Here is a 26,747-nt window from a genome sequence, read left to right as displayed (position 1 = left end):
CGTTTAAATTAATCATAGGAATTGTTTTATTCACATTCCTATATTTGTACCTCAGATAGTACTTCTGTATCATGAGGCCAAACAAAAATAATGCTAGGCTTTTAGATGTACATGTGCCAATGCATTTCGGTCATAAACCATCTTCAGGGCTGTACATATTTGATACACTATGTTTTCTAATTTGCAAAACATTCACTTTACATCACCCTACCACCACCAGGAACCTGCGGTAAATCCTCGGGACCAAGTGGTGATAACGGTAATTGAGCTTGGACAATTGTGTCACTGATGGGTTCACTTGCATTAGGAAAAGGCAATGTTTCTGCTGGTGAATGTCACAGAGCCAGTTGATCTTCAAAAAGTATGGTGGAGACTGGTGAATGTTTATGTTGAAGTTGACATGGAGTGTCCGCAGTGGCTCCACATAGAGACTGCTGATGGGGGAGGGGATGGATCTCTGTGGAATTGCCTAAAGGATTGTGGTGATCTGCATGGCCTGTCTGGATGAGGTAGAAGTGAAACAAGAAAATAACTGAGGCACTAAATGCTATGTGGGAGGAGAGGGTGTATAACAGTGCATTAATCATCCAGTGCAGCAGAGAGGTCTAGCATGACCAGAAGACGGGGTACCCTTTGACCATGTGTAGTGCCTTGTGGATCACAGTTATGGTGACAATATCAGTGCTGCATCTGGCTAAGAAACTGCATTGGTAATTTTGAAGGAGATTGTGTTTCACAATCTTTTCATACTGTTGCAGGGTGGTGGTCTTTCCAGTGATGCAGAGGTGTGTGATGAGGTGATAGTTTGCTAGGTGATCAGGGGCGAGTGAAGGCTTCTTCAGCAGGGGGCCTATGGTTTTTGGGTGCACCAGTGAGGATGCCTTGAGTGAGTGCGGCATTGATCATGTGGAAGTGATGTATTAGTGAGTTTCCTGTAATGTTTTTCAACATAGAGGCTGTGATGGCATTGTCTTGTAGGCTGTAGCCTTGAGGGCTGTGAGGGTGTTTATACGTTTTACCAGTGCTATGACTCGGAAATTATGATGATATGATGCAATCACATGGTGGTGACATCTATGGTAGGGTGGGTGGCACCAATATGGCATTGAATCTGGATATATTTGTCGATGAAGAACTAGTTGATTGTATTTCATTTGTCTAAGGGAAGTGATGCAGTCCTTGGTAGCATTCAAGAGGGCCCTTCACATTTTGGTGGCTTCTGCTATGGTTGCAGTTTAGTGATTTGCTTTGGCAGTAGCAATCTGAGTCCTGAGAGTGAAACACAGGGATTTCCAATGGATGAGGTCTGATGGATAATGGGTCTCCCCCTATATTTTTCTTCTTTGCAGAGAGTAGGTTTTCTGTCAGCGAGTCCTTGTATGTACCAAGGTGTGGAGGCCCATATACCAGGTATGAAGGTGTAAGCGTGCAAACATATATCAGCAACAGAATGTGAGGTCAGAATGCAGAAGAGATGGATTAGGAGGTTAGCATGGAGGGCAGGGTGGGGAGGTGTTGGGGGCTCCTTCCTTTACGAGCTGGTGGGCTTTGAGTCGCATTCGAAGAGTTCCACTGAAGAGATGGCTTTGATGGAATGGGAGAGGTTATTCTAGTGGAGTGGGTCAAGTGGCGAAAAGAGGGAAAGTGGGAAGTCGAACAAGGGAGGGATGACAAGTTGTTAAGAGACGAGGAGCAAAGTTCAAGAGGGAGACAACAGCGTGATGCAGTCATTGAGTTATATGCGGCAAGACCAAGAAGTGTCTCATGTAAGGTTATAATGGAGGAGAAGTAGGTGGCAAAGTCATTGCCAGAAACAGATTAGTAAATGAAGCAGCTCTTAAGGGGCGACAGCATGACATGGAGATCATGGCTCATTTGTGAGAATGCAAGTGGAGAGAGGAAATGAGGTTAGTTGGATTTGGCTGTGCCTAGAGCAGTGATCACGGCCAATAGAGGGTCCTCGCAGGTAGTGAGGAGAGTGGGTGATTAGTCTTGCACCAGTAAGTGCTAGTTCAGTGTGGTGAGCAAGTCAAGGAGAGAGGGCTGCATTTTCGTTTGGTGATAGATAATGACAAGGGATGGGAGCATGGGGGTGCACTAGAGATAGTGACGATAATGAGAGAGTGGCTAGAGGGGTCAACTGTTGGAGCAGTGGAGTCTGGGGGTGGAAATAGGGATATGTGATGGAGAGATGTGCCTTGGGTGTGGATTGGAAGGTTATGTAGCTGGACTGGTGAGTTGGGAGAGCAAGTGGAGACAAAGAAAGTGGAAACTGTGCGTTATTAAAAAGTTGATGATTGGAATACAAATTCCTATTTCATACCACAATTGTCTCAAGCAGGTTTCTTTGAGGGGCATGTGCGTATGTGTGGAAGAATGTTGGTTCCCCATTGGTGCCACGTAGGCCCTGGTTGGCAACATGGATATGGGTTGAAACACTGAACTATTTATCTTTTCTATAAATGACTCACCTGTTAATGTGAGCATTATGGTTCAATGACAGGCGGTTGACCAAGAATTGCCCGTAAAAGGTGCTCCAATCTCCTATTGTGTTGGAAACAGCCCAGAGGTAGCAGACAAAGAGATGCCAGAATCGTATGGCCGTGGAGCACTTCTGCCACCATGGTCTGGAGGAAATCTCCCTAGCATATTTTGCCAACTTGCCAGGTGGCTTCAAGGCGCTGGATACAATGTCTGGGCGTAGCCAGGTATATGGAGGGAGAACGTCAGGTTAGTAAATAAGTGCATGGCACATTAAGGATGTAGGACAGGTGCATCCAGGAGTAGTAGGGTAGAAGTGTCATTAACAGAGAGGTATATGACGTTCGGACGGGATTGTATAGATAGTACAGGTGCAGAGGGTGGGGGTAAGCAGGTGCTTCGTTATTGGAAGGGGACTAGTCAGTAAGATTGACATGGTACCAAGATGTACAATCCATGATTGGAGGGTGCTGGGGGATGGGGGTAGTACAAAAAGAGGGGATGAAGAGGAGAGGAGGTAAGAGTAGGATGTGTACGTGCTTGAAGGGTGGAGATGAGGGCAAGGTAGTGCCAGAGGGGGAGTGGGTGTGGTAAAATAAGAGTGGTGCAGGTGTCACGGGAGATGAGGAGGGGTGCGGGTAAAGTGCTAGTGAGGGAGCAGTGGGGGCCTTAGAGGGCAGTCGTATGCATGAGGGCAGTGTTAGGAGCGTGTATGTGTGCTGGGGGAGTGGGCGGAGTTGTAAGAGGACTCTAGGGGAGGGTTAGAGGGGAGCGTTGTGTAGAAAAGGTTTGGGTGGCGAAGAAGGTGAGAGGGTGTTGTTGAGAGCTTTAGACGTGAGTTAGTTATTTCTGCAGCCATTTACAGATTTACCATTGTTTTAAGAGTTGTTTTGAAGGTGTAAGCTTTTGATTCTGATGTCAGATAGCACAGGAGGAGAGATTTCTTCCTCTGGCATTTTCTGTGAAATTAGGTTAAGTTTGGAGGAGGAACGAAAAGGGTTTGAGGGTGATGGATTTGTGAATGAAGTTGTTGAAGCAGTGTGGTTCAGTGATATAGAGTAGGGAGTGTGGGATGGGAAGGCGAGGGTCCCATTTTGGATCTGGTTGCTAATGGGTAGCCATTGGAGAGTTTGTAGGCTTTGTGATCTGTGGTTGTGTGGTTTTAGTCCCATTATGAGGCTGGTGGCGTCATGTTGCAGGCTTTGGAGGGCATTGACCTTCTCTTTGGTGTTGCCCGTGTAGATCGTGTTGCAATAATTTAGTAATTTAGTTTTGAAAGTAGAAGAACCCCAGTAATGGCCATCTTCTGGTCAATTTTTAGAGATCAGAGGATTTCTTGGAGTATGTGTATAACTGAGTTGGCCTATTTTGAGATGGAATGGCTTTGAGGGGTGAATTTAAACTATGTGTCAAATATGATTCCTAGCTATTTCGCTTTTTGCTCTAAAGGCAGACCTAGATGTGTTGGCCAGGTAAATAGTAGGTTGTGAATGGGAGTTTGGTTTTATAATGGGTCTCAGTTTTGCTTGTGTTGAGACAGAAGATGTTGTTGGCCATCCATTTTTTTTCTACAACGAGTAGACAATTGGTAATGTATTGTTGATGTTGTTTTCTTGGGTCTGATGTATGCATTGAAATGCTAGGGGGATAGAATTGAACCATGTGGTACTCCTATTTGTAAGAGTTATGGGGTCACTTGAAATGTGTTGATTTTTGAAGAGGGAATGCGGTCACTGATCAATGATGTTATCCATTTGGAAGCTTCATCTTGGAGGCCTATGTGTTTTTGTTGGTGGGTGATATGGATGTTGTGGTATGAGACATGTGGAGATTTTTGCATCCAGGGAGAGAACAATGTGTTCTCTAAGGTAGAGTAGAACAGTTTCAGTACTTCTCCCAGGTCATCACCTGGATTGGTTGATATGAAGTAGGTTGTGGGATTTGGTGTGTTTGATTAGTTGGATGTAGGTTGCTTTTTCCATAATGTATGCGATAAAATGAAGGTTGGGGATAGGTCTGAAATCTTCACATTGTGAGCTATCTAGCTGGGTTTTTAAGAGGGGATTCAGAGTGGCATCATTTAAGATGTTGTGGATTATTCTGGTGTAAAAGGTGGTGTTGCATAATTATGCTATTAGTGGTGGATGGCTTGATCTGTTATCTTTGATGACGGTGGCGGGGTAGCGTAAGGTGAGGGTTTAGGAGGTGTTCCTGTTTGCTTTGCAATGATGGTTTGGATTTCTTGTTCTGTGGTAAGGTTGAGTTTGGTATAAGGGGTGGTCGTGGGTGGTTGGGCGTGTTGGTTTTGGTAGGTATGTTGCTATTATAGCAGGGGAGCAGTTTAAAAGGTTCTGGGGTGTTGGGCTTACGAAATATGATGTGTTCATTGTCGCTGAGGGGGTTGGTACAGTCTTTGTACTGAGTTTTGATATTTTTTGTTTTTGTTTGAATGGTTAGTGGATATGTTTTCATTCCATGTTTGTGAGAGAGCAGGTAGGTTATTTATGGCTTCAGAATTTGAGAGTTATCTGTATACTCTGAAGAGTTTGTGGTTTTGTGATGTGCCTAGGTGTATGGAAATGGAGTGTTTTTTTGTCTTAGATTTTTGGGCAGTATTGTTTAGATAGAATTTTTAAAGCTAGTTTGTCATTGTCCGATTTTGAGGATCTCAATTTGGGTTCTGCTTAATGGAGGTCTCTCCTGTTTAGGCTGAGGTCAGGCCATTTGTTTTGTATTTTGTTGTGTGTTATTGATGGTATCAAGAGCTCTGATGATTTCTGAGTTGATTCTGTGTCGAATTATTGTGTTGCAGGTGATAGATTGGAAGGGTGTAATGTCTTTTTAGTGTTGAATTTTGGGAGAAAGGAGGCAGGGATCATTTTTAGAGGTGCCTTATTGATATTTTTGCTGGTGAGATGAGTGGCTGGGGAATTTTGTTGTAGCTGCTTTTTAATAGTAGTAGTGAACAGGGAATGTTTGTCCAATAGAGTGGGGGTGATTGTGGTAGGTGTCAGCGTGAGGTTCCATGATAGGGTAATATCTAAGTAGTGGCTTTTAGATGAGTGGGGCCAGTAGTGGTTAGAGAGTGGATGGATAAGCTATTGATCAATGTATCATACATTGTATCATTAGGGTTGTCCAGTTGGATTTTGATGTCACCTCGGATGATTTGTTTTTCGAGGTGGTTGTCACGTTGGTGATGAAAGTGTCCAATTCAGAGGTAAAATGAGGTTGAATCCTCGGGGGTGGAAGATGATTAGATAGGTAATAGTAGTATCTGTATCGGGTTGTAGCTTGAAGTTTCAATGGAGTGGGTGGTGTAGGTGTTGGAGTGTATAAGAGCTAACCCACCATTCATGGGTCTGCAACTTTGTTGTGGAGTTGTTTGTAAGGGAAGGTTGGTTGTTGCATTGTCGAGAGTTGTGTGGTGTGATTTGTCTGTAGTTTTGATGCGACTTGTAGATGAGGAGGTGATGATCAGAGTTTTGTGTGTGAATTATTGAGTGGGAAGGGGGTTGCTGGGAGGTTTGGGAATATGTGCTGTTTAAAAAAAACGTGTTATTGATTTACAAACAAGGAACACATCAGAAAACCGTATATCGACCAGGTGACATACTTCAACGTTCTGTTGTGTTTAGGGATATTGTGGAAGAGACATAGCAGGGTGGGTAGTAGGTAACGATTTTTCTTAGAGAGTGTTGTTTACAAGGATAAGAATGATCCCCGTTTTGTAGTGGTTAATGGTTAGAGGTCTGAGGGTTGTGATAGTGGGCTGCTGGAGGTTGAGGTTATTGTGTGGGTGGTGAGGGTCAAGGTGATGGTTTCTATCCAGATTTAGAAATGGTTTGAGGCTAGCATGTTGTTAGTTATTTGTTCCCTTCTAGCCGGCAGTAAGTAGCTGTCAGCGGGGAAGGTGTCTAGGTTGAGTTGGGGGGAGGTGTTTTCGTGGTTTTCATCTAGCATATCTTTTTGGGAGAATGTTTAGGTGGTTGGATATTGGTATGCAGTTGGGGATTAACATTAACGAGGGAGGAGAGGATAGATGTGGAGGGTTGGTGTGGGAAGGTTTGAGGAAAGGGAGTTTGCTATGGGGGATGGGAGCAGAAGGGTCATATATACTTGCCTTTGATACTGATTGGCATGTAGAGTCTTGCAGGTGCTGATGTGTAGAGGAGAAGAGGTAAATAGGCTGGTCGTAAGGTTGGTCAAAGCCCTTTACTTTCCGCCCTTCACTAAGACACCTGTGTGTTAGTCTAAATAGGGCATCAACTGCTGCGTTCAGTGTGGGCCCACCCAACATAGCTGCTCACTGTTTGGCTCCGCCACGGGTCACGTGACTTGATGTGGTTCCCAAATAGGTGGCACAGGGGGGAAGTGGTGTTTCACCCTGGGAGGGAGTCGGGGAGCAGCCATCTTCTGCTGCTGTTGCACTCGGCATCGGCCGATCCAAGAAGGCTGCTCGCTATTTGCATGGATGGCTAGCCGTGTTTGCAGCTGGCACGCCGTAGCACTAAATCAGTATCTAAGAACACCTAGCTGTGAGAAGGTGCAGTAATATGAATGGCCAGCAATTTTATTTTGACTTTAAAAGACTACTTACATTTTTATGAAAAGCGTCCAATGATAGTGCTCGATGTTTTTGGGAAGTGCAGTACATGTTATGGAAGTTTTAGATTCCTTTTAACAAAGCAAAATGTCAAAAGAATCCCCTCAAAACTGCTAACAATTCCGAAAAAGGCTGTTTTAGTTGAGCAATTTTCTATAGGTAATTTGAAGAAAAAAGACAGTGAAATATAGTTTTTTATGTGTTTAATACTTGTAGTACTTTTGCATCACGTCGTTTGGATGAAAAGTTAAGGGACCATCGTCACCTGGAAAAAACAAGTTCGTATTTAAAAAAAACATCAGGGTTGGTCAGTAATATTTCATTTTGTGACAATGTTAAGGCGACGGCAAGTGACAATTTGTTTTCAAATGAAAAGTTGTTTTTTCTTATTCCAAAAGTGATTTTCTGCTTTAGTGAAACAAGATCCTGCCGATGCTCGAGGCAACTAATAAGATATGCTATTTGCAGCCACCATAAATGTCTAGGCAGAGATGATTGAAGATACTAAACTCATCCTGGATATGACGCTAGAGCCATTATAGAAGTTTGGCAGATGGGGCATAAGGACTTTGAAACAGATGATGCTTTAGACCAGCCAGGAGATGACGTCTAAAGATATGATATGATAAGTTATTTATAACGCGCTTACTACCCAGAGGTTTCTAAGTGCGGACACGGGGATCGGACCTGTGTTGCTCTGTGTTGTCTTCCTTCCAAGGCGAGCACGTTGCCCCTGAGCTATCCTCCCGAGAAAGATAAAGAGCTTGTTCGGGGGATGGTGTCTCAGGTAAGCGCACGGTCTGGACCGGATGAATGAAACTCTGGTCATGTCTAAGCATGGATGTCGCTACTTACAGAATACTCCTAGGAGACGATGCCTGAGCTATACACAACTTCAGGAAAACATGCTAGAGAAAAGTAGATCTGGTTTTACATTCAAACACATAATTCTGTATGGAGTTGTCAATAAAGTATTATATATTTTTTTATCTCTTTATTAAGTTTTCAAATATTGTCACAACTGCAGCCAAGTCATATCATTCAAGTATTATACTTAGCCATGGGTTACTATTACGATCAGCGTTTGCAGATTTATGGCACATCTCGTCTCAAAACCTACCTACCGGCATAGTACACTGCTGATTAATGGTGCCATCAGAAGCCAATCTAGCCAAGCACTTTGAGGCAAAAGCATTTTCACCGTTCACACATTTCTCAAAAGACAGGGAGAAGTGTGTGCAAATTGTAGAGAATGCGACTAATAAATAGGATGTCTTTTGAAAGCAGCTGGTGAGTGTGCTCAAAACAAAATAACACTGTGGGCCTCATTATGACCCTGGCGGTATGGGTTTAACAGCGCCGGTAAAGGTGCCGGCGCCGTTAAACCCATACCGCCTCATTACGAGGTTCCCTCTCAGGACCCGCTCTGGACGTCTGGTCAGACCAGACGTCCTTTGCGTGTCCCGCAAGAGGACCAGCATGCTAACAACGGGCCCGTTGGTAACAGGCCCGTTGTTAGCATCATCCCCATTCCCATTGAGCCCTATGGGGGCTCGAATGGGAATGGGGATGGTCCGGGTTCGGGTTCCCTGAATGGGGAAATACCGGGCCCTCCTAGGTCGGAATGGCCCAGTAATTCCCCATTCAGGGAACCCGAACCCGGACCTTATTAAGGGCATGGCTGCAATAAGGGCATGGCTGCCTCCAAACTCGTAATGAGGCCCTGAATGTTCTTAAATTATTGGTAAAACAGTATGAGATAAAACATAGTAGAAGTGTGCCAATTATTAAGCAAAGTGGCAACATGAAAAGTGTGATTAGGACACAGTGGTGAATGCTACCAGAGGACAGAGAATCCAACATATTATTTTCTTTCAAACCTATATTTGCCCATAAATGTGAGAAACAGTATGTAACATGGCATTAAAAGTAGAGCGTCTGTAAAATAGTTGTGAAGATGCAGGCAGGTAGGTAGCTAGTCCTGTCTAAATAGCAGTGATTCCAACAGCGGAACGAAAGGTGGACACATGTATTGAGCAGACACCATATTGCATTATATGATTTTGCGATCCGTGCTAGCAAAGGCTTGATATATATGATTCAGTGTCCATGTGGGAAATTCTTTGTTGGAAAAGCGAGCCCTAAATCCAGACATGGATGAAACAGACATAAATCACGCATAAGTAACAGGAATATCAATCACCAGTCTCACCAGCTTAGAAACAGTGGATTTTGAGAAGCCCCTCTCATGCGGCTATAATTACTAGAAGCACTTACTCAGGCGTGAATCATCTTACTACATTTTTCTGAAGACAGAGGCCCTATGTCTCGGGAGGATAGCTCTGGGGCAACGCGCTCGCCTTGCAATCAAGACGACACAGAGTAACACAGGTTTTCTCCCCAGTTCTGCGCTTAGAAACCTCTGGGTATTAAGTGTGTTATAAATAACCAATTACAATTATGGGTTTCAACAATTGCAAGAACTGAGTTGTTATCTTTGAATTAATTGCACAGGATTGCGGCACGACACGCACAATAATGATTGTCTTGCCCTCCTCACTTAAATGGTCAACATATGAGTACCCTGTGATTGTGGATAGACAGCCACCCCCAGGCTGACAAAGGGAAATATGAAGGGGCTTCTTTCAATAAAAGTGTGACCTTTTGGATTGAGGAACAAGGAGTTAACAGCGCTACTTTTTAAATGTTTATGGGATTAAAAGGCATGGGTATAAAGTAGTCCACACAAGGCTGCTTCTTCACAGACTCTTCAAATGTGGATTGGAGCCAAATGGTCTCTAACATTATAGACATAACTCTCAGTTGTACTGAGAGTACAACACACATGTAGGGCATGTGACACGGTATCAAAGGAAGACTTAGGGTCTCCTCACGAGTTGGGCATTATCCCAGCTGTATCACCGCCGGGATACTGCCCACGATAATAGCATTACCACCACCCAGTCCGGTGCTACTAGCGCCGGATTAAGCGTTGGGCGGTAATGGGTATTCCCCATTCCCCATTGGGTCCATTGGACTCAATGAGGCATTTTTGGTGCAATTAGTGCGCGCTAATAGCGCTGCGCTACTTGCACCTGAAAATGACCGTTAAATTGGGGCATTTACCCCTAGCTTATAAACTTGTGATTTGCGGACCCTTAAATGCAGCGGTAAAAGCGTTACCATCGCATTTAAGGGCTTCCACCCAACTCATGATGAGGCCCTTAGTATTTGATGCTCTTGGTACCATCAATAGTCACAATAGCGTGTGAACACATTTAGGGAAATCTCAGCTGAGATTACTTGGTTCTTTGATCTTTTAAGTGAGGTTTTGAAACCCACACAGTGGTGGGTTTTCTACCTAGAGAGAATTACAATGTTAATGCTATTCTACATAGACATATAATGCAAAGGGGTTAATAGTCTCTTTGCCGTTTGGTTTGGCATCCAAGAGGGCAGAGAAAGTGGTTTCTGTCAATAGAAGATAATGTTCTTTTCTATGTAAGTTATACAAGCGTATAATCCTGATAGACGGGTGAAACCATTTAAACCCTTTATAATGGATGTTTAGGTCTGCTAGAGAGTGCTTCATCTCTCTGCCAGAGGTCTTAAACATACTTATTAGAGACCACTGTGTCATTCAACTGCTCCATGATGCAGAAAGTCTGCATCATGAAGAAGTCTTCTGTTATAGAGAAGGCCATTTGTAGAAGCTGTTGCAACTGTGTTAATTGGGGAAGTAAATGTCAAATGGGGCTTTTAAGAGAGTCTTTGTTTCGTTGCTGCTTGATACATTGATGCTTTTCCACTTTTATGCTGCATTACAGTGTGGTTAAAGACTATAATAAGGCTCCCAATCTATGACTAGATGATGTGTGATGCACCATGGGTCATTAATTGAGCCATTGCGTCTCAACAAAAGCAGTGTTTTCATAGCGGCCATCTTTGAATGGTTGGACATGCCGGTCACTAGATGGCAGTACAAACGTGACAGTGTAAGTAAAACAACACTATCCTAGCAGGGAATAACATTAAATGTCCAACAGTGACCTAGGGTTAGGCACCATCAAAGATGATGTTATTGCATCAGTGTTTAAGAAATTGTAAAAGTATGCCTAGAGTTCCTTTGGCCGTCCAACCTGTAGTTAGTATGTGTGTGTGTGTGTGAGAGAGATAGAGAGTGTGTTTGTTTGTGTGTGAGAGAAGGAGCTTGGAGTGAATGTTTCTATTCAGTGTGGATTCCCTTTTTGTTAGACATCTTTTAGCTGCATCGTGTAATTATACATATTAGTGAATGAATCACTGCATTATGATATCAGAGATCAGTATCGCTGTGCGCGTTTGAACTTTGAGCCGTGCAACATACAATGTAATGATACATTATAGCGAATGAATAGCTGCATTATATTATGAGCACACCTATAGCAGCAGGGCGGTCTTGTTTCTAGCAAATGTGCTGTGCTAGGGCCAGGAGTTCTGCCCGGAAGGAGGCTTTCTGCTGCTTTATGCGTGGTAGCTAATTGTGTCAATAAATGATGAGGCAGTGATATTTATGCATGTGACCAGAATGCATTTGAGGGGGAAGAGGATGTGGGCACGAATCTCCTTTCTAGATATTGTGTCCAGGAATAGGAAGGAACCCTGCCACCTCTGCCTCTTTCCCTCTATTTACAGTTATTAGAGCCTGGAAGAAGGCAAAAGAGATAGGTGGCGGGGAAGCCTCAATGAACCAGGATTCAGTGTGGACTGGAAGTGCAAGCTTTGCTAGTAAGGGGCCTTGCATTAAGCCGAGAAAGGTGTCGTTTATTAGAGAACTAAGGAGACTAGAGGGGGACAACTGCATCATAGGAATAGGTGAAGGTAATTGGCAAGAAATCTTCTGAGTTGGCCAAGTGAAAGATAACATGTTGATATTTAAGAAGGGAGAGAATCAGCCCTTCTAGATATGATTATGGTGTGCAGTGCCAAGTAGGGACCCAAAGGATGGTGATCAATTAGGAATTTAGAGGTAATGTGGCTGAGGGTTGGTACCAGTGACATGCCATGGGTGACAGACACTGTGGGTTGAAAGTTGAGGGAGGTAGCAAGAACCTTTAAATAACTGCAACAAATGTTGACTGCTGTGAAGCCATCGTGGTTGCTTTGGATCATTGGCGTTCCATTTGTGATAGCTCTTGATAGTGATGAGGAGATGATCAGCAGTTTTACAATGGACTATAAGCACCTCATCACCACGAATACCAATGTTGTGCGGTGAAGAATAGATACATAAACAATGCTGCTTCAGCACAATTGCACATAACAACAAAGAGACTATAAAGGTATCCTGCTACTATGTAACGTATGTTGTGGATATTTAGCCAGCCAGCTACTATGGGATACAAATTTGATGCGCTGTGCATTTCTACAAAATCAAATATGTATTGATTATTGATTGGTGCCATAGTGTATGACGTGAATGAACAGCCAACATGTGTTTTAATCCCAAAGGGCCTTTCCCAAGGCCAAATGTGGGTCCATAGCTGGGGAGGTCAATAACATTTGTCGAAGGCAAACTCCTTAAGTGAATTTATCCGTGCAGAGTAAAACTTGAAGTTGTTGGGAAGTATTTATCATTATGGAGTTTGAAGGCACCTGAGAATGAGTAGGGTTATCCCTATTGTTAATGGACAGAAATGATGCTGAAATATTGAGTTGCATGCGTTCATCCAAGCCCCATTGGACTGCTGGCAGACCGCATGTGTGTATATTGGAGTAGATATCTAGAAGCATGTTAAGCCAGGTTTCAGTGCTTGATGTGGTGAAAATCAGGTGTGTTCTAAAATTGCAGAAGTGGGCGCAATTGTAATGGTCTCCTATGAAAGCATCAGCAACAAAAGTCAGGACGGACAGTGTTCCTTAAGTTCTGTGGCTGAAGTTTTCTGAATATGCAAAGAACTACAAAAACTATCCTGAAAATGCCACAGCCAGAACTACTTCAACAGAGCTTGGTGATAGGGGAACATAAACAATATCCACGCTAGCATTAGAAATCAGACGAGAGTCTCCATATCCTGGAAACTAAAGCATTCAGAGCCTGATCACCACTCTGGATATCATCAAGATTATCTGTAGCATAAATGGCTCCTCAGAGATTGTCTCCCCCTGACCAACAAGCACAATAAATGAAAATAATTCCATGTTTTTGCGAAAGGTTCAGTTGAACACAGCTGTTTTCCTCTCCCACTAAAACGGCATCTCCCCACTCCTGAGAAATTCTATTGATGGCCACCAAGTCTTAGCAAATAAATGCCCTTTTACTATCACTTCATGTATTGGCACGATTCTGGAGAAATGGCTTTAGGACAACTGTTAGAACCGTGTGCAGTTGTTTCATCTAAGTGAATTATTTCGTGGTAATCCACTTCAAGGCCTTTACTTCACAGAGAAGTAATTTATGTGTATGTATTTGAGAATAAGGGATATAAAGTTGGGAAGGGTAAGGGGGTGGGTGGCTAGAACATATGGTGGAGACCCCATTATAAAAGAATAGCCTGTACAAATGTTGACGTAAATACATTGAAGTAAATTACCACAAAGCAATTCACTTGATTAAACAGCGTAGAACCACTAGAACATAGTAAGTCCTTGAACCTTCTCCATGATCACCATTCAGAGTTCACACCCTCTTGCGATATAGAAACACTGCTCTTCTTAACGAAGGATACGCTCCTACATTCCCTGACCAACACCAATTCAGCAATTCCTATCCTGCCAGATCTGTTAGTAGCTTTTCATATGATGAAATACTCTACACTACTCAGACAGGAAGCTTCCTTTGGGATTGAGGAGCAGCTCCATGAAACAATCTCCTTTTTATTTATCAGAGAATTCCGTAGAAAATAGTATCCTTTTCCCTAAAGTACTGTGTCAGAAATTGTGAAGTGATGTGTGGGTCATACATAGCTCCTTGGCTGTTCTGTGCCTATTTGAAGTATTTAGCTGACTTTATCACCTCACTCTTTTTTTCCAGAAATATGCCAATGACAAACAGATCTCATTCAGACTAGAAAGATCTCTGCAGCCCAAAACCACATCTCCTCATGTTTGTCCCACATGAAGGACTAAATGATTGACAACAACTATGTCTGAAGGTCTCCAAGACTGAGATCTGCTCAATCCCCCATCAACTCTGTTCTTCTGCCCCTTCAAAATGGGTCCTCCTCCAGCCCCTATGCATTCAGCAGAATATGTTGTCTTTATATTCAATGGAATGCTCTCTTTCACCCTATAAGAAGCTGACAAGAAAATCCCTTTTCCACCTGCACATGCTGACAAGTATCCTGCCATGCCTGAACATGCTCTTCCCCTTATCCCTATCCCTTGCACTTAACAGATGTGAATCTTCCTTCAGTCTATGAGTTATCGTTTTTCCAACCCATCCCCCCTTTCACCTTCTACCTCATCTATAGACCACCTTCTAGGACTCTCCCATTGACGATATCTCCAATTTACTGTATTCTGCCAAATTAGCACATGCTAATAATGTCTTTCTCTGACTTTTTAACATCCCCGATCCTCACACAGACAACCACACTCGAATCACACATTTTTTGCAATTAACAGATCCATGGGCCTTAAGTAAATTGTGCTCTCCCTGACGCAAGGCAGCACCTAGTCCTGACATCATCCTCTCTCGTTTCTTGTGCAGACCCTTTCCCACTCAACTGGCCTGACCAAGCCACCATCCCATTGCCAATGACCCACGCAACCGTGGCCCATGTAGGTCAGGTTAAACGCACCCTCAGACAGCACTGCTCATTCAAACCCTTCCTGGTCAATGAGCTAGAAGCAAACTATGCAGACTTTCCGACCGAAGCGAATGCCTCAGTCCTCCTAGAATGATTCAACAACTCTGCTATGACACTGGTGAGTTCTTATTCCACCCCCCCTACAAACCAGCTTTGCTAAGACCAAACCATCTGCCCCTTGGTATAACCCTGAGCTTGAATCCAACAAATGCTCAGCCATAGCACAGAGAAACGGGGGTGCAGAAACCATAACCCTGGAGATCTAACAAACATCAAATGTTTATTTGCCAACCATAGGATTCTGATCAGCAAGCCAAAGCTGCTTACTACTCCACTATCACAGCACCTTCTAACAGGAGCAAAGTTCTCTTTGAAGTGTCAAAGCATTGTACCAAACTCTCACCTGACCCCAATGTGCCAGCAACTCAGGAAACATTTGACAGAATCAACTTTTTTCATTGAAAGAAATAGACAAAATCAGACAGATAACTGAATCAACCTCTCCCAGCATTGGCCCCCTCCTGCATCCCAGCATGCAGACTGCCCCCCTGGACCAAATTCTCTATTCTCTCAACACTGGATCTCAAAAACATGCCCGCCTCCCTCAAACCTACCCCCTACTCTGATGATATCATCCCAGCATATATCATTAAACAACTGGTGTGCTCAATAATGCCTCCCTTACTGAAGGGTCATTGCCGGACACCCTTAAGACTAGTCTCATCTTTTGAATAAAACCACCTTAGACCTTAGGGCATTGGAATCCCTATACCTCCCCCTGAAAACATACCTAAAGACAAACAATGGTGCACCAGCATCCAGAATGCCCTAGCTAATAAAATAACAACACTTCAAATTAAAATTGCCAATACAAAAGCCTCCTTGTCCCCTAGCGAGACACTTCCCACTAGCCCTACTAAAGATATGCCAGGCCTAGCCCAATTCAAATTCACCAAAGTATCCATCTAGGAAACTGAAAAAAGTATCGCATCCCTGAAGCCCTCCAACTGCAAGAGTGATAATTGCCCTGCCCAACTTATCAAGGATGCTGCAAGGGACCTAGCCCCCTTTATCACTAAACTAATCAATGCATCCTTTTCTACCAACACCGTCCCAAGTAACTTAAAAGAGTCATGGATTTGACCTCTCTTTAAGAAACAAACTCTAGACGCCGCTATCCCCACTAACTACAGGCCTATTACCACGGTACCCTTCCTTCTCAAGATAATTGATAGAGTAGCCTACCTACAAATCTAGCATTATCTTGAAACTAACCAGCTCCTAGGCTCCTGCCAATCTGGGTTTCGACCACAACATGGCACAGAGACGGCCCTAATTGATCTAAAGACACAAATTGATGAGCTCAACGACAAGAGAAACACTGCCATTCTGCTCCTCCTTGACCTGTCGGCGGCCTTTGACCTGGTAGATCACGCAGTCTTGTGTGAACACCTGGCATCGGCTGCCCACTTCTCAAGTGAAACTATAGCCTGGGTCCGGTCATTTCTGGACAATAGAACAATGAGAATTTTCTCCACATCGGCATCAGCGGACCCTATCAAAACTGCATGCAGTGTTCCCCAAGGTTCTTGTGTGTCGCCAACTATGTATAACATATTTACCAAGCCCTTATTTGACAAATTGGACAGACTGGGTGTCACCTACACTAATTATGCAGATGACACCCAGATCCTCATTCCCCTTTCGGGCAACTTTGTCTCTGATACAGCCTTGGTAAATGAAATATACCTCCTCATTCATGCATGGATGGCAATCCATGGCCTCTGCCTGAATGACGACAAATCAGAGATCCTGCTCCTCGGCTCCATTGCCAACCTAAAAAAACTCAACCCTAACTACTCTGCGTTCAACATTGATGGTAACATAATTACAGTAGCCAAAGAAGTGAAAATGCTAGGCTTTTACCTTGACTCCTCCTTGACACTGAAGAAACAGGTAAACTCTCTAGCATCCTCTGCCACCTATACCTGCAAACCTATTAGGGCATGCCGAGCTTTCCTAACACAAGCCAGTTGTATTATCCTCGCCAACGCTCTAATACTCTATACACTAGACTACTGCAATGCCCTGTACCTGGGAGCTAACAAAAACATTACCAACAAAATTCAGATATTGCAAAATAACGCCCTTAGAATGGCCCTGAATTTACCCACTAGAGAGCACATATCTAATTTGAGAAGAGAACACCACTGGCTAAAAATCAGCGACAGGATTTCACTTAAAACAGCCTAGCTAACTTTTAAGTGCCTTAATAATGCAGCTCCCCCTACCTTGCGGAGAGATTAATCAGAAGAACATCGACCCGCCCCCCCAGAGCTGCCAACTCCCACTGCCTACAGATACCTAGATTCAGGCTAAAAAAAAATAGGCGGAAGCAGCTTCCCAGTCAAAGCGGCCCAGTATTGGAACGCACTCCCATTCGACCTCAGAATCAATCAATCCTATTACAGCTTTAGGTCGAAACATTCTCAAATGGCTACGGTCCAATGACCTCCTTGACTTACCGATGTACTACGCACTAGTTAGACTTTGAACCCCTCCTGGCTGTTTGCCCACTACCTTACCGTTTATCCTCACCTGCTTGTATCCAGCCCTATGTATCTATATATGTACATTCTGTACCAGATTTGTCTAAATGTATATCTAATGTTTGTATGTATACCTCCTTACTATGTAACTAAGCTTGAAGTATCCTTGTAACCTGTACTCTGTTGTGCCCAGTTACCTAAGGGTCCGGTGCACCTTACAAATTAATAAACAAACAAACAAACCTAAATTAGTGCCCACAACTGACACTGCTATCTCTGAGACTGGCCCGCTGCAAGTGTGATCCATGAATATTCTGTTGTATATATGCTTGCCAACATATGACACTGATAATTTAGCAGCAACTGCTAAAAACCAAGAACAATGCTGTGGTTATATTGGAGCCAATAAAGCCGGGATACGAAATAAAGTCCTTCTCAGCAATCGGGAAGTTGAAAGCCACGGTTCTGAAAAAAAGCTTTTCACACTATAATATGCAGAGACAGATCTGCCTTCCTTTGATGGGCTGAATTGAAAACACTTTATTCTATCGTATCCAGCCAAAATAATGGGAAGCCTCGTTGGCCGGGAGGTGTTATTTTCACAGGTTATCTGTGAAACTAAAATCCTTGATACCATTTTCCCAGCGGGAACACAATGTGCTGCTATCGCTCCTCTATTCAAGCCCTTCATAAAAGTCTTTAATACTTTATACAATCCTTTTTGTCCCTTAAATAGAATTAAATTACTTCTTTTGTGTTGGCGAATATCTTAAAAGCATGTTCACAATGGCTGTAGAGTGTATCTAAAGGCAACATTCTTTACAGTGCACCACCGCCATTCACGCTATAATGGCACTATATGTAAGAAAAAAATAGAAACAATCGAAATGTATACTAGAAAGAAAACCGAGGTTTGCAACATTCGTGCATGTAGCGCTGTTTTCTGGGGTGTCAAAGACTACTATCAAACTCCATAATAATTTAGCATTTATATAGCACAGGTATCTGAGCACTGCTTATTATTACCCACTGTGTGTAAATTAAAGGCAGAGATTGGCCCTGCCGGGATTCGAAACTGCATCACCAGGCTCTGCAGGCTCAAGCTAGCGCTCTACTTGCTGTGCTATCAGACCATCTACACATAATGTGGCATAAACTCCCTACTCGGGGCATACAGGGGCTTAACGGTCAGGTAGGTCTGAGAGCAGCAAGGCCCACGTATACCGTTCGAGGAGAGATTCTCCCATGGTGCCAATAGGTTTTTTAAGGGAAAATGCACAACGCAACTGGCGGGTTCCCGATTCCCATAACAAAAAAAAATATGCCAACTGAAAATGGTCACTGGCAACGTAGGCCGGCATTGTCCCTTTTCTATGTTTTGCACGGGTCGCGGTGGCGTGGAATCAGGAAGGTGGAGGAGGAAGCAGAGTGAATGGGTGGTCCGGGTGGACTGTGGGCAAAGAGTTGTGAGGAAGGAACGGTGGCCCAGGTGCACAGGGAAAGAAAATGGCATAGCTGAGGGAGGGGCAGAGAATGTCGGAGAAAGAAGACTGTCACTGGACCTTCACACCAGCGCCCTGCACATTCGGATTGGCCCAGGGTTCTCCCCTGATGCCAATTAAGTTTATCACTACTTTTATTTTCCAGAGATAGTCAGTCAAATGGAAGAAATGTACTCACATTTGGATCCCGAAGAAGAGGTCCCGCTTGAGGTTGATCTCGATCCTCCTTTGAGAGCAAAGAGGGCCTTTGCCCTACGAGTGAGCGGTACGGAGACACGGGGGCGCTTCAGCGGTATCACTGCTCGAAGGGGCGGAGGCACGCGCCCATGATACTCAAACAACCTAGAAAAAAAGGAGCAAACAGTTTTACTACAGGCTACATCCTTAATCCCTGTGTGTAGCAAGCAGATGACTCTGGACCAATGTGCAGATGCTGACTAGTCAAACATCTTGGGATGACATAGAAAACATTCTGCTGACAGCTGCGTCTCGAGACAGTGTAAGGATATTTGGCAGGTTATGTTCACATCGCATTTCGGCGCAGTGACAGAAACTTCAACACTGAGTGTAGGGGTTGTTAACAAGCCTGACACGCTCTCTTTGCACACATTGGTGGTAAGACTAAACCAATGCATTTATTATTTTGGAAAACTACTCAGCGCTCATCCATGTTTGCAACCATTGAATCTAAGATAAAGTGTGAGCACTGCTTGTGGTACTACTGTCAATGCCACTTGATGGGCTAAAGTCTTAACTAAGATCACCATTTCAGTTTCTATAGTAATCCCTCTGGAGTCCTTCGATACTAAAGCACACACATATTTATGCATTAATTACGCAATACATGGATCTGGTACTTAGAGGAAGAGCCAACAGAAGATTCTCAGTGCAAGCTTCCTTGCTCTGGAATAAGTTGCCACTCTCTTTCACCCCCTTCGACATGTGCTGGTACTCACCCATTATCACTCTTTGTAATGCCCTTTAGACACCTCGTTCTCCTGCAACACCCAATAACCGCCTCCTCATATGTGGCAACACATCCATTGAGATCATCACAAGGTAACGACATCGCAGTACCCAGCTTAAAAGGTCTGACACACGGAGGAAGGTCCCTAGCTTTTCTAGCAATAACTCAGGAGCAATCTTCTTTCACCTCTCAAAACATAACACAACCTCAATTTAAAATAGAAGTGAAATGCCAGCTCCTCAAAGAAAATATCTAATGTAGTGACCTTCACACGCTTGATCCTCCAGTCAATGAGCCAGCCATTCAACAACTATCATAAAAGCACAATACAAAATACAATGTCCACATATTACAAAAACTTCAAATAGTTTAAACAATCATGAAGCATAAAAAGAAAGGCAAATGTCACTTCAGAAATGAAATCAGCACAACAACCTAGTCCAACCCCAAGTAAATAAATGGCATGCTACTATTCAAAACCAGGGATCTACCGTGTTACAAAGCAGGTGTGAAGTTGAAAATTCATGGTATTAAACAGCTTCTGTGAATGTCTTTAAGGGCCGGGCACAAGATTAAATCCTGTTCGTCGCTATCACTGCATATCTTGCATGCAGGACATAAATCAGAAAAAGTTAGTTCAATTATTTCATAAGACTACAAAAAAGGCAAAAAGCTCAGACACAGTTTCAGAACAAGGACTGTGCTATAAGGGTTTTTACCAGGTGTAAACACCGCTCAAAACCAATAGTGCTTTTAATTGAGAAATAACTAGAAAAAAGATCACTATTTGAACAATAATTTAAAAAAAGTTTTTTCTGGTTACAAGATAAATATTTAAGCAGTTATCGCAATTATTTCCAGGGGATTTGCCCACATTTTGGGCACTCCAATACCTTGGAGAATATTCCTCAATGGTCTAAACATTGGCACAGATAAAGATCCAGTTTGATTAAGCACGATATTCATGACTTCCCTATTAATGGACAACTTTATTCAACATTGGACAGGTGTCAAACAAACTAATGGCTCAATAGAGGGCCGGCCCAATTTGAAGAGGACAGCCATTTTTGAAGTTGTCAAAGGAAGTCCTAATAACTGCTTTAAAAAAGTTGTCATCATTTTTAGTCAGTAAATTATATTTCATGTAGCCCCAGATCTCAACACCATATGCGCGTGCTGTCTAGATTTCGCGCTGAACACTTTCAGTGCAGGTTTAACCATTTCACCCCTTGATCTTGTGCCAACTTTAAAACTGCATCAGACTTCTTAATTAAGATCATATTTGAGTAACTGACTTGGTCCTGTTCTTGTTCTTGTCTTTGGAAAATGTATTTCAAGACCCTTTACAGGGCACACATCTACAAAAACGGCAGCTGTTTTTTCAAATCGTATGGCATATTTGATACTAAGATTGCAATGTTGGCAAATACTCTGTCAGCTTCTAGGTCTGAATATTTTGCAGCAAGGTCATTTAGAGATAGGTTAAACAAGGCAAGGGCCAAAATGCATCTCTGTCCGAACCCCTTCTCATCATAGAAAGCCATGACTCTCTCACCCCCTAAACCACAGAAAACAGTTGCAATATTGTCCATATATAAAATCATCATGAATGCCCTCAAAAGTGCAAGTGGGACAATCAGTTCTGGCAGTACAGGCCATGGAGGCTGCATCAGGACTGAATCAAAAGTAGTCTAGTGGGCTAAGAATTAAAAGAAATCACAATCAATAAAAAAACGAAAACTCTCATCAATAGTAGTAATTCCCTTCTGAAATCCAACCTGTAGATTAGATAAAAATACTACTAAAGCTCACCCAATCGAAAGCATTAAACAATTTTGTTTAATAAGGGGCCTAGATTGTCTCTTATTAGTAAACATATCCACTAGTATTCCTTCTGGGCCAGGGGCTTTTCCAGTTTGTTGTGTTTGTATTGCAGATTGCACTTATTCTGTCGAAAACATCAGATACTCCCTTCCAGTCAATATCAATGAAGTATCAGGTCCTACTTCTTTCAAATCTCTTTTTTTGTAATATAATTTCCCAAAACATTGATAGCAAATTGACTCAGAAATGCAAGCCTCTTGAAATACACAATGACCCTTCTAACCCCTATTGACTTACTCCCAGAATGTCTTAAGAGTTGTTGTTTTTGTTGTTTTTAACAGCTCTTCGTAGGGATTCTCCATTTTTATTGGTAAACGCTTTCTTCTTTTCTTTACACTCCAGTCGTGCTGCCACTACTTCAAGGCTATTCCTGAGGAAGGAGTTTTTACTGATACTGGATGCATCAGTTTACATTGGCTGCCTTCCTGGTCATAGCGAGATTCTCTATTCCCCAATGTGTATGCAACCTGAGTTCGAGTCTTAGAAACAATGAGCCTCCAGTTAACCTGGAATTCTCCTCCTTTATCCCTACCAAAGGTTACTTCACCTGCACCTACGTACACCTGTGTATGATTTATCATAATGTGCCCACGCAACACCAGATTCCTCAAACTCATGATGTTGCAGCAAAAGCATCACCTACATTGTGAAATCCACCCTACCAGCTGGTCAGATAGCACAGCGAGTAGAGCGCTCGCTTTGACATCTGTGCAGAGTCTGCTGATGCAGGTTTGAATCCCAGCAGGACCAAACTCAGCCTTCCATCCTTCCGAGGTCGATAAATTAGCACCACACACCGTGGGTAATAATAAGCAGTGCTCAGATACCTGAGAATTCATAGTGCTATATAAATGCTAAATTATTAGTATTACCAAGATAGATTTCAAATTCTAGTGTACTTAAGCTTACACATTTCTAAATAAATAAATAAAATGAGTCTGGTGGAATTATTACGGCTAATACCATTAGCATTTGTAGTATCAATCGCATCTAGGCCAGATTATTGATTATTGTTATTCTCCATTAGAATTCATTGGTAATTGAGGTATTGCCATGGGTGGTTATACTGTTGGCACCGTTTCCCTGCTTTTTTGTAGATAATAACACCATGCACAACGTTTTAGCCCTTCTGAGTTTACAAACATGTAATCATGCAAACTTGAAAAACAGGCGGTAATACGGTTACTGTGTGTCTTTTCAGTCACCTCCATAGTCATACCGAGGACGCTTGTATCTCTGCGTGCTTTCTCAGCATCTCTAAGTATGCTTTATTATTACTTGCAACAACCTGTCTGTATCCGTTTTGCATGATAAGTACAATTGTCATTAGGTGCATTAAGGGCCTTATTCACAAAGATCTGCACTGAAGCAAATGAGGAGATACCCGTGATCATTTCAGTTGTGCACCTCCTAGCTTATGCCCCCTTTACAATGCCTGAATCCGTAGCAAATCTGGAAAAGTCCTTGAGCAAATCTTGGTGAAACAGCACTTAAAAGATGTTCCAGGCATCTTCAGATTTGCTCCAGTTGCATGCTTTGTGAATCAGGTTTCTCAAGTTTTAGGCTTGGTGAATCGGATTTTAGGGTGTGAAAACAAAATCAAAATATCGAGGCTGAGTACCCCAAAAGGAAATACACCGAACACGGGTTACAAAGGAACATACAAAGTACTTTATTTTATACTGAATCCAGTTACGAAGAACAGAGCAAAATCAGATAGCTATCGGCCCTCAGTGCAACACAACGAACTCCAGCGTGGTTCAGTGTGTTCAGTGAGAGACGCTGTACATTAGAATGCATTGGTCTTTTATACTCTTCGTGAGCACGATGTCCAGCCCTACTTCGGGTTAATATTCCGCTAATACATCACCGATCTAGGGTTCATGCTGAGTTTCGCACATCCACATGTAACTGGTTTGCTTTTAATACATATATCAACAAGCCTATACGGCAACTGTGTATTCTGGGATTTCCCATGCAGGTCTTCTCAAACATTAATACAATGTAGTTAAACAAGTGTTCTACGTTCAGTATTTGAATACATTGTTCTTAGCATATGCTCATGGATTAGTTTCATTGCACGAGTAATCCTTTACACACAGGTCAATGAAGGACAAGGTCTCAGTTCACGACCTCAACAAGTGGCCTGCAGGCACGTTACATATCAGCTACATACAGAGGTCAAGACAGCCATGTTGTATTTCGGAATGACATCGTCCACCATTTTAAATCCCAGGGTGACTTTACAAAGCGAACCTAAAATGGCGGATTGACCTAAAATGGCGGCTTACATTGATTTTAAGGTCAGTACCTTGCAACACAGATTTCTTCGGAAGCGACTTGTTAGAAACTTGGTGTAGGCCAATATACATATATTCATTGCAATAGGAGGCACGATATACTTTCTCATTTGACAAGGGAACAAGTGCAAATCTGAGATGCTCCAGGCATGTCCGGGTTTGCTCCAGTTTTAAGCTTGGTGAATCAAGTATTAGGGAGCCAGTGTAAATCTGAGATGCTCCAGGCATCTCCGGGTTTGCTCCAGTTTTAAGCTTGGTGAATCAGGTATTAGAGAGCAAGAATGCTCTTGTGTCACGACAACTCCTCATTTGCTCCACTGCAAATCTTTGTGAATCCATACCACCATTACCAAATAAATACAATCTAAGCAGGTCCTTTCTATTTCTCTAGCGCACTTCCTGCATTCTGATGGTCACTTCAAAGTGTCTGACACCTGTCTTTAAGTGCTGTGGTAATGATCCCAGACCTGAGATTGGCGAGCATGTGCGACTTTTGTTTTTCACGAGTGAAAGGCAAGAGGAAATCACCAAAATGAACATGATATCAGGCTGTCTATTTGTGAAGCAATGATTAGTGGCATAAAGCAGACGATTGCGAGGTTGGAGCGTTTTATGTACACTTGGTACCTGCATTTGCATGAGAAAACAAGTCATTTAGACCTCAAAGCACCTTGAATAATAGCATAATTTCCTGCTTCCTGACATTTTAAAAGCCGAGAACTTAATCACACCTCGTGAAAGGTGGGAGAAGGCGGCGCAGCTCTTTTGTTTGTGAAACGAAACTGTTCCATCATTAGACACCGTAATGTAAAGATGATTTTGGAAATCAACAACACTTACACGCGCTAGATGTTTCTAAAAGGACGTGTGTGGGTGTATGCGCGAGCCCGCGTGCATGTCCATGTTTATACGTCTTCTGTGGGAGGAAAACGGCACACCAGCCGTCTCCTTCCTGTTACACTGGGATTGGAAAAGTTAACATGTTTTTGCTGTACTTTGTTCTCTTTCAAATGGAAGTAAAAAATGAGCACATTGACCCTGCTGACTGTACAAAGGCTCAGAGAACAGTAACGGAATGCCAATTTTAAGAATTCTTTCTTGACGGTGTGATTGCGTGCGCAATTTCTTGTTATAACATAATGTGAAAACATATTGTTTTAAAGCAGTTAGGGTTACTAACTGACTATACCAATAAAGTCTACAAACATTGGACATACTATAAACTCTCAATGTAAAATAATAACCATAAACATGTAGTCTCTCAGACTACAAATGAGACCTCAACTCAACAATCACTTTACTTGTGGAATACTCCAGATGTTTTTATTTGTAGCGTCAGAGACTACATTTCCGAATAGTTTATTTACTTGACTGCTTATAGTATCCTTGACTTTGGTATTTCCAACATTTTTAGACTTTATTTTCATTAATAATATATTTAATTTGTGAAGTAGCGGTGTTGGGTGAGTTAATGTTTTATTTGTGGTTTGAAACACTTTGTGAATATTTGAACTACTTCGAGTGTTTGCAGTAACCTTAACTTTGGTGTTTACAGCATCTTTACACTTTATTATTATCGACAGCATTCTGAATTCTGAAAAAAAGGATTCCAATTATTTAAATTATTTATTTTAGGTCACTGCGTAGGTATAAATTCGTGGATTATGTCGGAGTATAAGAAAATGAAAACATTCGTTTTTTTTCAATTCTTTACAACTTTTCAACCAGTGCATGGATTTTGACCAAATGTGGCATGCTTGATCGAATCAGTCACAATGCCATCTGTCATTTGTTTATTACACTTTCACGCACCTTGGGCTCTCATGAAAAAGATAAAATGTTAAAAACACAAATTCAACGACATTATAAAAATACCATACTCTTAAAAACAAAATACAAAGGTGTATCTAGAATACCCGAACGACAAGTTTAAAGAATCCACCATGCCCATGTTAATGATTCGAATAGTCAAGTGGGGTGATTATATGATGCTCGAGGGAGGGCGGGGTAGAAGTAAAGAGGGGCGTTTAAACTTCATCAGTCGCAGCCTGTTGTCGCTTACAGACGCCTGCGAGCCCAGAGATCAGCAGCCGCTGATTTTACTGGTTATCTGTTGAGAAGGTGGTGCCCCCATCGGACTCCCCTAAAATAAAAGTCGCTGCTGCATTCTGGTTATCTGCAAAGCCTTCATTCCTTAGAGGGGGGTAACGCACCTGGTCCTTAGGGAATCATACGCTGGACGTGGGAGGAGCAAGTGATATAGGTTTTCATCTTCTCTGTTACACATCATGCACATGGCACAAACTGTACTATTTAATCATTTCAGGATGCTCCTCAATGGTAGAGTGTGAGTCCTAGAGAGTGCACAAAGGCGTCTGATTTGATGGTTTGCAAGGTTTTCGAGTCAAAGTTCATGACCACCACCCTTCATTTATGTCCACTCACTATAGGTGGCCCAGATGTGCCAACTCACCCTCCTCGATCAACCTTGCTCTTGCGAGCTGTGTGTTTTTCAACCCAGTCAAGAGGGACATATGGACGACCATGGGATATGACCGTGGCTCCAGTACATTTTCAAAGCCCAAAGCTGTAAAATCCTGCAGCGGCAGCTTCTTATGCGTGAGATAAAGGATCGGGTGTAATGTTCATTCCATGCCCACCAAGTCTC

General features: G+C 42.7%; 1 protein-coding gene across 6 annotated transcripts in view; it reads right to left on the bottom strand.

Annotated features, from left to right (window-relative positions):
* The window catches only part of RALYL (RALY RNA binding protein like), a 2,307,036-nt gene that overhangs the window by 112,136 nt on the left and 2,168,153 nt on the right, over positions 1 to 26,747 (bottom strand). For all 6 annotated transcript variants that reach the window (XM_069621283.1, XM_069621281.1, XM_069621285.1 and 3 more), the window contains one exon: positions 19,107 to 19,270. In XM_069621283.1, coding sequence (XP_069477384.1) covers positions 19,107 to 19,270 — 164 coding nt within the window. The remainder of the gene's footprint in view (positions 1 to 19,106; positions 19,271 to 26,747) is intronic.

Source organism: Ambystoma mexicanum, chromosome 5q (genome assembly GCF_040938575.1).
Source record: "Ambystoma mexicanum isolate Mex_15411 chromosome 5q, UKY_AmexF1_1, whole genome shotgun sequence".
Lineage (NCBI taxonomy): Eukaryota > Metazoa > Chordata > Amphibia > Caudata > Ambystomatidae > Ambystoma > Ambystoma mexicanum.
This window is presented reverse-complemented; position numbering and strand designations above follow the sequence as displayed.